Consider the following 18,724-nt stretch of genomic DNA (forward strand, 5'->3'; position numbering starts at 1 on the left):
GTCCATCGTGCACTCAGTGCGCTTCAGTACAGCGCACACCCCAGTACGTCGCGCACTCCACTCCACCACACACTCTGCTCCATTGTGCGCTCCAGTCCACTGCAGGCCCGCTCCATCGCATGCTCCAGTCCACCTCATGCTTTGCTCCATCACATGCTCCAGTCCACCACACTCTCTGCTCCAAGGTGTGCTCCAGTCCATCGTGTGCCCTAATCCACCGCGTGCTCCGCTGCATGGTACACTCCACTCCAACATGCACTGCACTCCATCACCTACGTCAGTCCACGTGTGCTCCACTCCATCACCCGCTCCACTCCACTGCACAATCCACTCCATGGTGCACTCCAGTCCACCATGTGCCCCAGTCCATTGCATGCTCCAGTCCACCGCACGCTCCACTCCATTGCACGCTCCACTCCTGTGTGCTCCAGGCCTTCGCACACTCCATTCCATCATACACTCCACCGGATGCTGTACTCCATTGTGCACTGCAGTCCACCACACATTCCTGTCCACTGCACGCCCCATGAGCCTCCGCACCTGCCAGGCTCTTCCAACCAAATCAGGACAGACCAATACATCATACTATTATATATTATGTTTAATTCTGCAACAAAACGAATCAGGTGCCTAGTTGTGGCAAAGGTTGGATACTATGGAAAGATGGGCTCGACTCATGCACTTGATAGATGCTTCATAAACCATCATACTCCCTCTCTTCATTCCCAACAAGCCTTTTGTGCTAAAATGTTCCATGATTAATAACTTTATTAGTGACATAACTTCGCCAGTTGCTATTCCCACTGGAAATCCTCAGCTAGTTCCCCTATTAAAGCTTCCCCCAGACGCCATAGATTAGGCACAACTTTTCATTGCACTCTCAAAATCATTTCATATTCGTGCCTGAGTGATAACCGAGCAGCAATGGGACAGACTGACCAGTCGCTGGATACGAGAAGGCCTAGTCTCTGAGCGACCTGTCCATGAGTAAGAGTAACTGATCCCGGAGTAAGGAGGTCGCTGGTCTCGGATGAGTGACTCGCGCCTGAGTGATTTCAGCCAATGGGCTGCAGGTGACTATTGTGACGTTTGTAAACTTTTGGGATGGCGGAAGCTCAGGGGCGGGGCTAGGAGCGCGCACTTGCAGCACGGGATCGCGCCGGGGGGTGGGTGGAGTTTAGGCGGGCGCGCACGCGTAGGCTGTGGTGAAAATCGGGGCGCTCTGGGCGGGTTTACGGTTCTGGCACTCAGACCGAGCGGAGCCCGAGTCTCACCGGGAGCGGCCGGAGACACCAGGGGACAGAAAGAATGATCGAGCGGCCCGATCCGAATGCGGGCGGCGGAGGAGGCCCGGTGAGGGGATGTGGAGGGGAAAGGGAGGGGGGAGTGTGGGGTGGGGTGGGGTGGGGTGGGGGCAGGGGGAGGGTGGGGTGGGGTGGGGGCAGGGGGAGGGTGGGGTGGGGTGGGGGCAGGGGGAGGGTGGGGTGGGGGCAGAGGGGAGGGGGCAGAGGGGAGGGAGGAGCGGAGGGGGCAGAGGGGAGGGAGGAGCGGAGGGGGGAGGGGGCAGAGGGGGAGGGAGGAGTGGAGGGGGGAGGGGGCGGAGGGGGGAGGGGGGAGGGGGGAGGGGAGGGGGGCAGTGGGGGCAGGGGAGGAGGGGAGGGGGCAGAGGGGGAGGAGGGGAGGGGGCAGAGGGGGAGGAGGGGAGGGGAGGGGGGAGGGAGGAGCGGAGGGGGCAGAGGGGGGGGGAGGAGGGGAGGGGGCGGGGGGAGGGAGGAGGGGAAGGGGAGGGGGCAGAGGAGGGAAGGGGGAGGGGGCAGAGGAGGGAAGGGGGAGGGAGGGGAGGGGGCAGAGGGGGGAGGGAGGGAAGGGGCAGAGTGGGGGAGGGAGGGGAAGGGGCAGGGGAAGGGGCAGAGGGGAGGGAGGAGCGGAGGGGGCAGAGGGGAGGGAGGAGCGGAGGGGGGAGGGGGCAGAGGGGGAGGGAGGAGCGGAGGGGGGAGGGGGCAGAGGGGGAGGGAGGAGTGGAGGGGGGAAGGGGCAGAGGGGGAGCAGAGGAGTGGAGGGGGGCAGTGGGGGCAGAGGGAGGGGAGGGGAGGGGGCAGAGGGGGGAGGGAGGAGCGGGGGGAGGGAGGGGAGGGAGGAGCGGGGGGAGGGAGGGGAGGGAGGAGTGGAGGGGGGAAGGGGCAGAGGGGGAGCAGAGGAGTGGAGGGGGGCAGTGGGGGCAGAGGGAGGGGAGGGGAGGGGGCAGAGGGGGGAGGGAGGAGCGGGGGGAGGGAGGGGAGGGAGGAGGGAGGGGAGGGAGGAGCGGGGAGGGGAGGGAGGAGCGGGGGGAGGGAGGAGGGGAGGGGGCAGGGAGGGAGGAGGGGAAGGGGCAGGGGGGGAGGGAGGGGGTGGAGGGGAGGGGGCAGAGGAGGGAAGGGGGAGGGGGCAGAGGAGGGAAGGGGGAGGGGGCAGAGGAGGGAAGGGGGAGGGAGGGGAGGGGGCAGAGTGGGGGAGGGAGGGGAAGGGGCAGAGTGGGGGAGGGAGGGGGAGGGGGCGGAGGGGAGGGGGGGAAGGGGCAGAGGGGAGGGGGGGAAGGGGCAGAGGGGAGGGGAGGGGGGGAAGGGGCGGAGGGGAGGGGGGGAAGGGGCAGAGGGGAGGGGAGGGGGGGAAGGGGCAGAGGGGAGGGGAGGGGGGGAAGGGGCAGAGGGGAGGGGAGGGGGGGAAGGGGCAGAGGGGAGGGGAGGGGGGGAAGGGGCAGAGGGGAGGGGAGGGGGGGAAGGGGCAGAGGGGAGGGGAGGGGGGGAAGGGGCAGAGGGGAGGGGAGGGGGGGAAGGGGGCAGAGGGGAGGGGAGGGGGGGAAGGGGGCAGAGGGGAGGGGGGGAAGGGGGCAGAGGGGAGGGGGGGAAGGGGGAGAGGGGAGGGGGGGAAGGGGGCAGAGGGGAGGGGGAGGGGGGGAAGGGGCAGAGGGGAGGGGGAGGGGGGAGGGGAGAGGGAGGGGGCAGAGGGGAGGGGAGAGGAGGGGGCAGAGGGGGAAAGGGGGAGGGGAGGGGGCAGAGGGGGAAAGGGGGAGGGGAGGGGGCAGAGGGGGAAAGGGGGAGGGGAGGGGGCAGAGGGGGAAAGGGGGAGGGGAGGGGGCAGAGGGGGAAAGGGGAGGGGGCAGAGGGGGGAAAGGGGGAGGGGAGGGGGCAGAGGGGGAAAGGGGGAGGGGGCAGAGGGGGAAAGGGGGAGGGGAGGGGGCAGAGGGGGAGAGGGGAGGGGGCAGAGGGGGAAAGGGGGAGGGGAGGGGGCAGAGGGGGAGAGGGGAGGGGGCAGAGGGGGAAAGGGGAGGGGGCAGAGGGGGAGGGAAGGGAGGGGGCAGAGGGGGAGGGAAGGGAGGGGGCAGAGGGGGGGAGGGGAGGGGGCTGAGGGGGAGGGGAGGGGGCTGAGGGGAGGGAGGGGCTGAGGGGGAGGGGGCAGAGGGAGAAAGGGGGAGGAGTGGGGGAGGGGAGGGGACAGAGGGGGAAAGGAGGGAGGGGAGGGGGCAGAGGGGGAAAGGGGGGAGGAGAGGGGGAAAGGGGGGAGGAGAGGGGGAAAGGGGGAGGGGGCAGAGGGGGAGGGGGGAGTGTTGGGGGGAGAGGGGAGGGAAGTGTTGGGGGGAGGGGGGAGGGAGGTGGCGAGGGGGGAGGGGTGTGGGAGGGGAGGGGGGAGTGGGGGGGTAGGGTGGGGGGAGAGGGGTGGGGGATAGGGTGGGGGGGTAGGGTGGGAGGAGAGGGGTGGGGGGGTAGGGTGGGGGGAGAGGGGTGGGGTGGAGGGGTGTGTGGTGGCGGAGGGGAGTGGGAGAGGGGAGGAGTGGGGGAGGGGAGTGTTGGGTGGGGGGCGGTGTGGGGAGAGGGGAGGGCAGTGGAGGGGGGATTGTTTGGGGGGAAGGGGAGGGGGGGGAATGTTGGTGGGAGGGGAGGGGGGTGTGTTGAGGGAGGGGAGTGAGGAGGGGAGGGGAGTGTTGGGTGGGGGGAGAGGGGAGGGGAGAGGGGATTGTTGGGGGAGGGGGGTGTGTTGGGGGAGGGGACGGACGAGTGTGGGGAGTTGGCTGTGTTGGGGGAGGGGAGGGGTGAGTGTTGGAAGGGGGTGGGGGAGAGGCGGAGGGGAGGAGGGGAGAGGATGCGTAGGGGAAGAGCGTGAGGGGGGATGTGTGGGTGGAATGGATGATGAGTGGGAGAGTGTGGGTGGGTGGCTGGAGATGGGGTGGGCAGTGGGTTGGGAGTGGGTTGAGGTGGGAGTCGGGGGGTGCAGTTGGTGGGTGAGATGGGGAGTCATAGGGTGCGGGGGAGAGAGTCGGATGGTTGCAGGAGAGGATAGGTGGATGGAGAGTGACGAAGACTTGTCCCCACCAGTACCATAGCCCAGTGTTATACCGTGATAGACTTCTTGCCACCAGTACTGTATGCCAGTGTTGTACAGTGACAGCACTGTCCCCGCCTTATTCTAAATTTGTCTTTGAACGAACTCTCTTTTCCTTCCTTTTCAGCATGCCCGTTCCCTGGAGGGATATGTGGGATTTGCAAACCTCCCAAATCAAGTGTACCGCAAGTCAGTGAAACGGGGATTTGAGTTCACGCTAATGGTTGTGGGTAAGTCTTGGGGTGCAGATTGAGAAATTACACCCTTTGCTACATTATGTGAAGAATGAATGCTGACAGGCAGTGTTAAAAACTCTGTATAATAACTGATCAGAGATTGTTATGATCCTTGACCAGACCCCCAAGCTTTAGGTAAGATCTAGTAAGGGACCAATGTTTTGTTTAGAGTAGACAAAGTTTTTGATTCAAAAAACTTACTAAGAGAATAAAGTCTTTAGATTCTATTGGTTTTGAACAAACACATATTAACTTTACTATACAAGATCAGGAAGGTAAATGATAAATAATATCTATTTTATACTCTATAACATTCAGGGTTAATATGAGGTACATGTGAATTAACAGGCAATCTGTGTTCAAATGCACCATACTACACAATAAATGGCAGATGCGACCAACACAGAATCCACGAATTTCCCAACAACCCACCCAGACGTCAGTAAACACCGAATCAACCAATCTCATGGAAACTCACTCACTCTCTCCTTCACCTTTGAGTTCTCTCTAAAGGTCACTCCAACTTAGACAGCTTTCAACAACGGACCACCTCGAAGGGTTTTAATCCTGTCCCCTGGATTCCCAGGCCTGCGTTCCAGCACCAACCCACAAGCACAAATACAGCTCCTTGGCTGCGCTGAGCAGCACACGACGTTCTGCTGCTGCCTTGGATCTTCAGGGCTTCTCCTGAGTCCTCTTGACTTAAAGTCTGCTAATCCCAGCCCTTTTCCTGTTTGGAGCCCCTTTCTCTGCTCTGCCTGTCTTTGTTCCCTGTCTGGGACTTCTCTTTTGGGACTTCGTCCTGACCCCTGCCTGGGACACTTGTGCAATGGCACTCTACTCCCAGTCTCGTCATGTTTGTCTTTATGCACTGGACCCAATGAACTTAAAAATGCTGACCTGCGCAGCTTGCTCCCAGTCTGCGTGTGCGTGGAAACTCCGAGGTATGTCTGGACTTGGGAGCTCCTGACCTCTGCTCTCGTTGAGAAGGTAAGTTGACTTTCATAACAACCTGGCCAGAGAGTTGGGATGGGGTGGGGTTGGAGGGTGCCAGGGAGATGGGGTGGGGACTGGTTGGGGACAGCCAGGGTGATGGGAGGGGGATGTCAGTTAAGGGGTGGGGGTGTCAGGTGGGGGAATGTTTGTGGGCAGTTAGGGTGATGGTGCTCTGAGGCAGCAGTGCAAGGGGTAACCAAGCAGGAAATAGTTTGCTGACAAAAACAGCGAGCAACTGTTTTCATACTGAGGATGTGTTTAAATTGACCCATACTTGGATGCTGACTGCAAGTGGGTTTAATTCTGTGAATCGTTGAGCAGTCAGCTGAGGGAGGTGGCTGTGATCCTGATGGTGCTTTTGTTTGTGTAGTACATACCCTGATGAGAGGTGGAATGGGATCTGATGTGTGTCTGCAGATTTCCAGCTGTATATTTACTTTCCACCCAGTTTGGATTTGTTCACTCAGTTAACCTGTTTGAAATTGGGGAAACTAGTACAAAGCTTTCTGATTTCATGAGATGTGGCTTTCCTTAAAAATCCAGTCCATCCTGATTTGTATATCTTCCTCCATTGTCTCATCTTTCTTTTCCTCCATTCTCTTCAGAAAGGAAATTGGTGAATTTTTGTCTGTTTTTAATGTATTTCATGTTCTTATATTTTTTTATTCTTTAATGGGATGTAGGTGTGCTGGGTAAGCAGCATTTATTGCCCATCCCTAATTGCCTGTGAGAAGGTGCTGGTGAGCCCATCTTATTGAACTGCTGCAGTCCATGTGGCGCAGGAACACCCACAGTGTTGTTAGGGCGAGAGTTCCAGAATTTTGCCCCAGTGACAGTGAAGGAACGGCAATATGTTTCCAAGTCAGGCTGGTGAGCGGCTTGGAGAGGAACTTCCAGGTGGTGGATCTGTTCCCCTTGTCCTTCTAGATGGTAGTGGTCTTGGATTTGGAAGATGCTGTCTAAGGAGCCTTGGTGAATTCCTGCAGTGCATTTTGTAGATGGTACACACTGCTGCTACTATGCATTGGTGGTGGCAGGAGTGAATGTTTGTCGATGGGGTGCAAATCAAGCAGGCTGCTTTGTCCAGGACGGTGTCCAGCTTCCTGAGTGTTATTGGAGCTGCACTCCAGGCAAGTGGGGAGTATTCCATCACATCTCTGACTTGTGCCTTGTAGATGGTGAACAGGCGTTGGGGAGTCAGGAGGTAAATTCTCTCTGCAGAATTCACAGTCTCTGAGCTACTCTTGTAGTCACAGTATTTATATGGCTGGTCCAGATCAGTTTCTGGTTAAAGGTAAACCCCAGAATGTTGAGAGTGGGGGATTCAGCGATAGTAATGCCATTGAATGTCAAGAGGAGAGAGTTTGATTCTCTTGTTGGAGATGGCCTTTACCTGGCACATATGTGACATGATTATTTGCCACTTATCAACTCAAGCCTGGATATTGTCCAAGTCTTGCAGCATTTGGACATGGACTGCTTTTGTATCTGAGGAGTCACGACTGGTGCTGAACATTGTGCAACCATCAGCGAACATCCCCACTTCTGACTATATATGGAAGGAAGCAGGAAGCAGCTGAAGATGGTTGGGCGGAGGACACTACCCTGAGGAACTCCTGCAGCGATGTCCTGAAGCTGAGATGACTGACCTTCAACAACCGCGACCATCTTCCTTTGTGTTAGGTAAGACCCCCAACCAATGGAGAGTTTTCCCCCTGATTCCCATTGATTCCAGTTTTGCTAGGCCTCCTTGAAGCCACACATGGTCAAATCTGCCTTGATGGCAGTCACACTCTCACATTGACCCCAGTTTGTAATATTATACATAGGTAAAAGGTCCTGTGTGTTGGAGTGGATGGTGTTGTACCTTTCTGAGGTAAGCCGCTAGACTCGTCCCACGTACTTTCCAACACTGTCCCCCTCTCACCTGCTCCTGCTTTATATAGAATTACAAGTATTTACAGCACAGGGGTCATTCAGCTGGCATGTGACAATGTTTCGCTCCACACACAACTACTCGTGCCTCTTTTTCTAACCCCCTATCAGTGCATCCTTCTATTCCTTTCTCCCTCATGTTCTTATCTAGTTTCCCCATAAATGTATCTTTGTGGTTTTCCTCAATGACCCACAGTGGTAATGACTTCTACATTCAAACCACTCTTTGTGAAAGAAGTTTCTGCCGAGTTCCCCATTGGCTTTATTTTATTGATGGTCCTAGTTTTGGTCTCCCCCACAAATGGAAACACCTCTAATGTCTACACTGTCCAAGCTTTTCAGAATCTCCAAAATCTCTATCAAGTCGTCTGTCAGCTTCCCTTCTCCAGAGAAAAGAGCCCCAGCCTGTTCAATCATAATATTTCTCCCAGTGTCCTTTATTCATGCTTACGTCAGTAAGACTGTTTCTCTGGGCAGGCCTCCAATGAACTGCAATACTTCACCTCACTGTGTGGGACAGGTGGTTTAAAACGTAGAACGGTTTATAGCAGAGGAGACAGGGGCCAGTTGGTCCCTGGTAGCCAGGCTTGTTTATTCTGCCACCAGATTTACATTATTCTCTTTTTTACCCTGCTTTCCACGCTGCAGAAATATGAATATGCAGATAGCTACCATGTTGACTACCATCAGACTAAACTATAGATTATATTATGTTTTTATAGATTATATTTAGTGTCATATATGGTAGCAAAGCAAATGAGCAGTAATTTTGGTAAAGCAGACTAATTTCTGAAACTAAAACAAATGTGTTTCAGAAATTGAGTCCTTGTTTGGATTGCTTTAATTAAATTTTGGAGAAATATCATTGTCGGTGTTTGAGATCCTCACTCTGGAAAATCAAAGATATAATGAGCTGTACTTGGAGAAAGATGTTCTTGATACTTCTACCGAAAACAAACCTGTTCCAAAAAGAGAACCAAAATCCCAGCAGCCCTATGCTGATGAAGATTATTTCTATCATGCTGGGGAAATCGGAAGTAGAAATCTGTTCTCCAGATGGGTTAGTTATGCCAGCCTGTTGGCATGCTAGTCCCTCAAATTTCTTCTAATTTCCACCTCTGTTCTTTCAGTCAGTTCCTCCCTTGATATTGTTTTGCCAGCTAGTGGGGATGATCTATGACAACTTATCCTCTCTGAGACCATGAAATGCTGCCCTTCTGAGCACAGATGGATAAACCAGCCTAACATGATGAGTGTGGATGGTCTACAGAAATGTCGATGCAACTTCTGTGAACACGACTTGAAGCAGAATTCAAGAAATCCAAATTCACAAACTGGTCCATCCAGCTCTAAAACACATCTCTCAATTGCGCTGTGAATATAACCCATTGACAGCCAAATCTAACGCCACGGTAACATTTTTATATCAAATCAATAACTCCAAAAGGTGACATGTACTTTATCAAAGAGCTTTCTGTAAACCGCAGACCTACTGTGTTTCCTTCACTAACGAGCTCCCAAAAATTCAAATTGGTAAGTCAAGCACACACTGCCTTTACATATTTCTGCTGACTCTCTCATTAACCCTGGCCGTTCAGGTTTTCATTCATTTTAATCAGTATCATAGACTTAAGATCTTTACCTATAACTAAGTTGCCTAAATGTCCTGTAACTTCCTCCAAGTTATCCTTTTTTGAACATTTCCTGCCCTTCAATCTTTAGGCACAATTCCCAGTTCCAAACATGTTTGGAAAATTTGTGGTTACCGTCTCCACTATCTCCTCTCCAGCCATATCTAGGAAAATAGATAAGTTTGCATTTATATAATGCCTTTCAGCCACTTCCCAAAGTGCTTTACAGCCAATGAAGTATTTTTGAGGTGTTGTCACTGTTATAATGTTTGAAACCAGATAGGCATTTTGCACACAGCAAGATGCCACGACTGTGATAATGTGCAATAACTGTGATAATGATCATTTATTCAGATCTTAATGACGTCGGTCGAAGGACACATATTGGCCAGGATGAGGTCACTTTCCCAGGATTGGGATTGACCCATTGAGTGCCGGGTGTTTTCCTATTTTTAGCTCTATTATTTTTATACTGCTCTTCCAAGCAGATTCCCCCCTCTGTAAAAACTTAGACAAATGCTTAAAAAACTGTTTCTTTACTATTGAGTACAGGATGAACTAGCCTACTTAAAGTGGTAGAAACCCTTTTTAACTTTCCTTTCAAAGCAGGAAGTTTCCAAACTATGGGTCCAAACCTCCAGATTTTGGGATCACGAGATCCAAGCCAGCAATAGTAGCCATGGAATGCAGACTATGTTTTGACTGCTGCGAGACTCCTTTCAGCGCTCTTGTTTTTTCCTGTTAAGCATGGCCTCATGGCCTGATTGATGTTGCTAATTCAGCCTGCGAAAAGAAAGATCGTCGTTTCTTTTTATAAACTAACCTTTCAACAACTGCCACCACAATCAACAGCTTCCAGCTACCCCCCCCGCCACCCCTTGCCCTGGTTAACAATTCTACCCAAACTCAAATTTTCACTCTGGGATCTCATCGGTCTGCAGCATTAAAATGGGGTCACATCAGGAATCAGTTTGGGAAACACTTCCTTAAAGAAATAGGTATTTTAATGTTGCCAGTTAGTCTTTCATCTCCCCTCTTTTAACATTTGAATCTTCTTACTGCTTATGTTTCCCATCCTTTGTCAGAGTCCCCATTATTACAACTTAGTTCCTGCTACAAATCTCTAATTTACACCCTCGTTTTCTTTTCTGCAATTTCCTGATCTATAATATGTGAATAACACACTCTTAATTTTTAGTTCAACTACAGGGGATTCTCTTAGCGTCACCAAATAATTTAAAAAAAACTTCCTTTCTGTGGTTGTAATCATGTCTTAAACTGCTTGCACCATCTTCCCTTTCACAGTCGCACCTGTTTTAGTAGGCGATGTTTAGTTCCCAGTCCTGTCTAAATGAAGCCAAGTTGTTCCAGTGTCCTAGGAACCTGAAACCATTCCTGTAACATCATCCGTCTCGTCACTGGTTGATGTATCCTTGGCATTATACCTCAATCTAACCTTAAAACCATTCTCCTCTATTACTGTCTGCAATCTGAACCATCACCCTCTGGTTGGTCACCCTTCCTTTTCAGAAGCTTTTCCGATAGTTCTGTTATCTCTCTCCAATATCTGAGACTGGTGCTTACTGCTTCAATGAAGTTCTATCTTCCTAGTTTTTAATCCTTTGATAACTTTAGGGCCTGCTTTTACTGCAATTGTTCTATTAGCAATGAGCACCTTTCTTTACTGCACTATCTGCCTTTATTGCACACCCAACTGAGAAAGGAGACTCGGTTTAACATCTCATCAGAAAAATGGCCTGAAGCAGTGCAGCGTTCCTTCAGTACTGCACTGGGAGTGAAATAAATGCAAAGTACTGCAGATGCTGGAAATCTGAAATAAAACAGAAAATGGTGGAAAAACACAGCACGTCTGGAAGAGTTAACGTTTTGAGTCCGTATGACTGTGCTGGGAGTGTCAGCTTGGATTATGTGCCCAAATTTCTAGAGTGAGACCTGAACACACAACCTTCTGGCTCAGGAACAAGAATTTTACTAACTAAAACAAGTGTGATAGTGTTAAGTTTACCCTGAAGCTGGGGTAGGGGAGTCCAGAGGGAAGAGAGTCTGCACAAAGCAAATTTGCACTGACATTAAACCTTCCAGCCTGAGAGATGAATGAAGCTTTATTCTACAGGGTTTAAGCTGGCCACAATCTCCTGCATCAGCTGTCTGCTTTCAACCACTGCCCTTACCCTCGCTGGGCAGCCTCCCTCAATGTTGGCTGACATAAATCTTTGTAATTGAACATTCCTGCTCATTGTGGTACTGATGTGGAGGATTCCAGCTCCTTGTGGAGCTGACACCAGAATGATTGGTCAGTGTTGACACCCCTGAGGGTACACAGGCTCCAAACACTGAGCAAATAGATCCAATGAATGACTACTGTGTAAACACTACGTACTAAGGAGCTTGCTGCATGTCACTGCCATTAACATGGACAGTAACTGAGCAGCAGTCTGAGTTTAACAGAGAGATTTCCCCTGTGTGGCCTCCAGTCCTGTTTGTCTTCAGTTCCTTCTTGTCCAGAAATCTGCATTCTTTCTATTTGGCCAGAAGCAGTGTCTTGGAAACATCTATTGGAAAGGAAGTTGTGACCCAATCCCAGGAATACAGCAGGCAGGGGAGGACTGTTCATCTGAGCAGTGTGAAGCTGCTGTTTAATAAATTTTGTGATACACGCAGGAGAGACTGCCCCGCTCACCTCCGGGTCAGTCTGGAACTGCGTAAAGCAGAGAGCAGAATAATGGAGCAGCTAATTTTCATACATTACGCTGGATTGAAAATAAAGACAGCCTCGGACGAGAAAAGTCCAGTCAAAATTCAACACCAACCAGCTTGTACAATTTGTACCACAAACAAATGGATCACTGTCACCTTATTGCCACATTATTCAAAACATCCCTAATGCCTGTTTCTTAGTGACATATCTCTAAATTAAATCATTCCTGCTGATCAGCCTGATTCGATTTGAAGTAATATTTACTGTTGAGCCAGAGAATATTTAGCTGTGGCTTCGCTCCCCTCCAATCCATGCACTGTTGCCTCGAGAGTGCCCACCCCATACGTCTTTCCTTAGCTCCCTCCTTTTCCTCACCTTGCTGCCGTCTCCAGCCTCTGCTCAGTGTCAGGACTTGGATATCCTTGTTGACTGTGAGCTGATCTTATGACCCCATATCCTCTCACTAAACCAAGACTGTTTACTACCACCTCTATAACGTTGCAACAACCGTAATAGGCATTAACAGCCCCCACTTTTGTCCCTTATTGAGTAAAAAAGATAAACTTCAGGACATTAGGATGTCTCAAAACACTTTACAACCAATTATGTATTTTTGAAGCATAGTTACGATTGTCATGTTGGAAACATGGCAATCAATTTACCCGTAGCTCGATCCCTGAAAAAACAATCTGACAACCAGGTAATCTGCTTTAGTGATATTGGTCAAGAGATAAAGAGATTGGTCATTATTCAGGATCCTGGGAAGAGTACAGCTGAGAAACACTGAGTTGGAAATAAGCAGAAAAATTTTAAGCAGACTTTCCTGAACTCTTGAGTCTCAACAGAAGGATAGCAGTTTTTGGGAATGCACACCCGATTGATAGATCAAACAATGGAACATTGTTCTAGGTGATATTGGAAAATTGCATTATTTGCAGCGCGGCAAGTGTGAAAAATTGTGCTTGTTAAATTGATCTATGATCTTATGGAATGTGGTAATTATTCATAGTCTGGGTGTTGGGAGCCAGAGTTTGGAAACCGGATCTTGTACAGGAGCTGGAACTCCTGGAAAGTTGAGTTCACACTTGGACTCTGGGTAGAAGAAGAATTTATTGTCCATGCAAAATCATATTTTTTAATTATTGTACAGAAGGATTTTACGATGACTTAATACTACTGTGTAAATATCTTGCAGCTTCAACTTGAGGATAATGACCTGATAACGTGATGCACACTGGCCTTGTGGACTAGATAGGCGAATGGGTGGCCATCCTAGCAACAGAAGGCCATTTAGCCCCTGAGCCTGTTGAACCATTTGTTAGATGGTTGATCTGTCGGGGGAATTATCAGTATAATGACATACTGCCCCTCTCACAACTAGTACAAGAATACAGACTTAATCTATCTTTCAATCATGATGAAGAGGACACTATTAGTCAAAATCCCAATTCACATTCTTCCTCTTGTTTCCCTCCTCATGGCACCTGTTCTTTCGGAAGAGCTTTATAAAACACTGATTAGACGTTAGCTGGAATCCTTTCTGATAAGGAAGGACGTCAAGGCCTTGGGAGTTGGCTACTTTCACAGCAGATCTTCTCCTCCATCCATTCTGTTTCACTACACAGGCTGGAGCTGTAACAGACTAAAATAATGTTATTTTTATTCACAAAACAAAGTACCCAATAGCTTTTGGATGAGGCAGTTTGCCATAGCATAGCAAGGAGTCAGTTATCCTTTGCCTCTTTTGGTTCTTCTGTTGAAGTGAGGATAAATGGTCAGTTCTGCTGCATTGAGTTTCAGACAGAGCTGCTGCTTTTCTGTCTCCCTGCCTTGTTAATGAGTACAGCCGTGCCTCTCCATTCGGAGCAGGTGGTAACCTGCTCACCAGCAGCAGCTTTCCTATGCAGTCTCTCGTTCAGATGTTGATCTGTTGCCCTTTTGTAATGTTCACTAATGCAGTTGACCATATGGCTTCATGGCTGACATGTCGTCATCATCAAACCCAGGAAACCATTAACACTGGACTTGGCAACACAGTTTGCCACACAACAAAGCAACTTCCACTTTTACTGAAACGCATACAACTTCTGCCTGACTGCAAGTATTGTCATTTGTGGTTTCTCTTGGAATAGTAAATGAATTATCTGCCGGAAAGCAAAGGCCAGGGATAAGAGAAAGTTCCTGTGGCTAAGCAGAAATTTGGCAGATGGACTGATATATTTTGGAAGGAAGAATAAAGAGAGACAAAATGAACTATATGGTACATTTATTCATAGGATTGCAGGATCAGAGACACCTGGGTAGTTCACACTTGCAAGCCTTTGAAGGTGACAGTACAACTTGAGAAGGCTATTAAAAAGCTTAAGGGATATTTGCCTTTATTAATAGAGGCATTGAGTGCAAAAGCAAGGACGTTCTGCTGAATTTTTATAAAACACTGGTTGGATTGCAACTGTACTACTGCGGCCAAATGGAATTCTTTCCGATAAAGAAGGATGTCAAGGCCTTGGAAAGGTATAGAGGAGACTTGTTTGGTTTGTGGGACTTTGCTTTTGTGGCGAGAGTGGAGAAACAGGATTGGTCTCCTTTGAGCAGAGGAGCAAAAGAGGAGATTTAAACAGTGTTCAAAATCATAGGAAGAACCTGTTCCTTTGGGTGGTTTTGATGGGTTGGGTCGGGAGGACCTGTTCACAGAGGCAAGAGTTATTGCTGGAAGAAGTAATATAGTAACTATTAGAAGACACAGATTTAAGGTAATTAGCAGAAGAACTTGAGGTGAGATGATTTTTTTTAAACTAAGCTATGATCTGTAAGACACTGCCTGAAAGGGTAATGGAAGCAGATTCAGTATAAACTTACAAAAGGGAAATACTGGGGTATGGGAGAAAGCAAGTTAGTTAAGATTAATTGAATAGCTGTTTCAAAGAGCTGGCATTGGTATGATGGGCCAAATGGATTCCTATGCAGTAAGATACCATGATTCTACAGATGGATTTTGTTGGAGTCATCCTTACTTGCTCTGGATGGATCTCAGGAACTGAAATTGGAGGCATAGCAGATTGTGTTTAAAAAGAGTCAGAATTTTTGATGAAAAATGCTACCATGGAGCTGATAGGTCAAGTGGTCAGTCTGTATGATGTAATGTTTCGTCACCTTAACACCCCCCTGCCATGCCCCACCCACATGAAAGTTTCCTGTGTGAACAAGCTCCTCCCTCCTTAGCGCATCAAGTATGTACGAGTTTTCATATAGTACCTGGAAAAGCAATCTTCATTCAACAGATAGCTGGCAACACCCCCATATATCAGAGAGGAACAGAGGGAGGCCAGTCAGGCCATTGAGCTCATCCCACCATCTTATCTTTTTGTTCTATTCCAGCACCCAGCTGACCCTGAATGGCTGTCCAGTTTTTATTCACTGCTTATATGGAGCTCATTCCGGATATTGATCACTGGCTGTCTGAAGAGCTTTCTGATAACCTGTATTGCACTTGCTTTTTACCATTTTCTATCCATCTACCTTGTTGTGAAGTCACAGAATAATGTGAAATAGTAACTCAGGATCATACTTTTTTTTTTATTTATTCATTCATGGGATATGGGCTTCTCCAGCTGGGCCAGCATTCATTGCTCTTCCCTAGTTGCATTTGAGAAGGTGTTGTTCAGCTGCCTTCTTGAACCGCTGCAGTCCATGTAGTGAAGGTACACCCACAGTACTGTTAGGAAGGAAGTTCCAGGATTTTGACCCAGCGACAGTCAAGGAACAGCGATATCTTTCTAAGCCAGGATGGTGAGTGACTTGGAAGGGAATTTCCAGGTGTTGGTGTTCCCATGTGTATGCTGCCTGTGTCCTTCTAGAAGGTAGCGGTTGTGGGTTTGGAAAGTGCTGTCTAAGGAGCCTTGGTGAGTTCCTGCAGTGCATCCAGTAGATGGTACAAGCTGCTGCTACTGTGCATTGGTGGTGGAGGGAGTGAATGTTTGTAGATGTGGTGCCAATCAAGTGGGCTGCTTGGTCCTGGATGGTGTCCAACTTCTTGAGTGTTGCAGAAGTTGCACTCATCCTGGAAAGTGGGGAGTATTCCACCACACTCCTGACATGTCTTGTAGATGGTGGACAGGTTTTGGGAGTCAGGAGGTGAGTTACTCGTCACATGATTCCTAGCCTCTGACCTGTTCTTGTAGCCACAGTATTCCAGTTAGTGTCGTGGGAAGCCCCATCAAGCCACGTTCTTTACCATGAGATCTCATTGTTCCAATTGTACCTTTTGAGATGTGATCTGTTTTAGCCCGAGTATATATTCGACAATAACCCACCCCAAACACCATTCAATATGATGAATTAATCAGTCCAGATTACAGTTTATCAAACTCAGTAAACTTTAGGTGTCCCAACATTGATCTCTGAGACATTCCACTCAGTACCCCTCCTCAGTACCCATCATTGGATAACCCCCTCATATCATATTAGAACATAAGAAATAGGAGCAGAAGTCAACAGTACAGCTCCTCAAGCCTGCTGTGCCTTTTAGTACCATCATGGCTGATCTGCCTCACTCCACTTTCCGCTCAGTCCCCATTTCCCTCAATTCCCTGGGAGATCAATGATAAAGCTTCCGCAACCCTTTGGGGTAGAGAATTCCAAAGATTCATAACCCTTTGAGTGAAGTAATTTCTCCTTATCTCAGCCCTAAATGATCAGTCCCTTATCTTGAGACTGTGCCCCTGTGTCTTTGATCTCCTGACCAGGGGAAACATCCTCTCAGCGTCTACCCTATCAAACCCCTTCAGAATCTTGTATGTTTCAATGAGGTCATCTCTTATTCTTCTAAACTCCAGAGACTGTAAGCCCAATTTACTCAGATTCTCATTAAAAGTCAACCTTCATCCCAGGGACGAATCCAGTGGACTTTCTCTGTACTGCCTTCAATGCAAGTATATCCTTCCTTAAATACGGAGACACAATTGCTCACCGTATTCCAGGTGTATCTCCCCAGTACTGATTCCTGGACACCCCGTTGCCCCTTGCCACTGCTATCTGTCCGACTGCTACTTCGTTATTTAGTACCAGTTAGCAGATAAACACTTTGTTCCCGCAAATTCTAACTTGACTGAAGTGACTGACTCCATTCCAATCCCATGGCCAGATGTGTTTCTTACACGATCTGAACTCCTTACATGTGGGAAGCATACAGCAGGTAGGTTTCATGCTTCAGAATTAAACTCTACATGTAGCTGACTGCAGCATCCTGTTGATTAGTATCATTGATGAAATGTGGCTACGTTTTCCACTACAGGACCCAGAAGTCTAGGTGCTCAGTACCATATGTCAGTGATTAGCTCACTACCACTGTACGGTTATGACTGATCTTCGTTTTTCTTCCCTAATAGGGGAGTCAGGACTCGGCAAATCAACATTGATCAATTCACTCTTCCTGTCAGACCTGTATTCCAAGGAATACCCCGGGCCCTCGCTCAGGATCAAGAAAACTGTACAGGTGAGTTGCAACCAGGCTGGGAGCTGTGCACAGCTGTGTCTGTGTGCCTGTGCACACTCAACTGTTGGCATTCAGAACCAGCTGAGGCCAATCAGCTCCTCGGACCTGTTCGTCCATTCAGCTATGTCATGGTTGTACTTCAACTTTATAGAACGATACAGAACAAGAAAAGACCATCGGCCTTTGTGCCTGTGCTGGCTCTTTGTAAAAGCTATCCAATTAGCTTCTCTCCTTATTCCCTGTAGCCCTGTACATTTACCCACTTCAATTATTCAACTCATAGAAATATGTTGATACAGCAGAGGAGGAGGCCATTTGTCATATTGTGCTTGTACTGCCTCCACGAGACAGGTTATCTAATTGATTCCAATCTCCTGCTTCCCCATAGCCTTGCAAATATTGCCCTCTGAGTATTAACCTAATTCACTTTTTAAAATTACTGTTGAATCTGCATCAAGCTTCATTCAGGCAATACATTCCAGATCACTATCCTTCAAATAAATAAATAACATCCACAGATAGGAAAAGACTGACACACCTGCAGGGAGGGAGAAAGAGGGATACCAACACACTGAGGGAGTGAGAGAGAGAGAAACGAGAGCAACACAACTGTAGGGAGGGAGAGCAAGATCAAGGCACTCATGGTGAGAGGGAGAAAGAGAATTATATACAGGGTGAGACGCACATTCCTGGATGTGTCAAGAGTTTTATGTGTGTGTTGGGGGATGGTGCAAATTGGGGAGTGTGCGTATGGGTGGGGGAGGGGTGTCAGTCTGAACAGCCTTTCAGCGATTGGTAGTGAGGATCTGTTTTCAGCCTCTGAATCACTTCAGTGCAGATTGTTTATTGATGTCTGATAAAGTCTTGAACTGGAAGAATGAAAATTACAACCAATAGCAGCTGATTAGCCAGTAATAGAAGTGTGTGTTTTCGTTGCTTTGAAAGATTCCTTTGTAGAATTTTTTTATTCTTCCGCGGGATGTGGGTGTCGCTGGCTGGGCCAGCATTTATAACCCATCCCTAATTGCCCTTGAGAAGGTGGTGGTGAGCTGCCTTCTTGAACTGCTGCAGTCCATGTGGTGTAGGTACACTCACAGTGCTGTTAGGGCAAGAGTTCCAGGATTTTGACCCAGAGACAGTGAAGGAATGGCAATATATTTCCAAGTCAGGATGATGAGTGGCTTGGAGGGAAGCTTGCAGGTGGTGCTGTTCCCACGTATATGCTGCCTTTGTCCCTCCTAGATGGTAGAGATTGCGGGTTTGGAAGATACTGTCTCAGGAGCCTTGGTGAGTTGCTGCAGCGGACCTTGCAGAATCATGGAAACCGACTGCACAGGAGGAGGCCAATTGGCCCATT

General features: G+C 49.3%; 1 protein-coding gene across 1 annotated transcript in view; it reads left to right on the forward strand.

The window, feature by feature from the left end:
• The first annotated feature begins 1,159 nt into the window (after positions 1 to 1,159).
• Positions 1,160 to 18,724, forward strand: part of LOC121279963 (septin-7-like) — a 192,844-nt gene continuing 175,279 nt past the window's right edge. Inside the window, exons 1-3 of the mRNA XM_041191581.1 lie at positions 1,160 to 1,353; positions 4,484 to 4,586; positions 17,261 to 17,367. Of these exons, the coding sequence (XP_041047515.1) occupies positions 1,309 to 1,353; positions 4,484 to 4,586; positions 17,261 to 17,367 (255 nt within the window). The 5' untranslated portion in view covers positions 1,160 to 1,308. The remainder of the gene's footprint in view (positions 1,354 to 4,483; positions 4,587 to 17,260; positions 17,368 to 18,724) is intronic.

Source organism: Carcharodon carcharias, chromosome 7 (assembly GCF_017639515.1).
Source record: "Carcharodon carcharias isolate sCarCar2 chromosome 7, sCarCar2.pri, whole genome shotgun sequence".
Taxonomy (NCBI): domain Eukaryota; kingdom Metazoa; phylum Chordata; class Chondrichthyes; order Lamniformes; family Lamnidae; genus Carcharodon; species Carcharodon carcharias.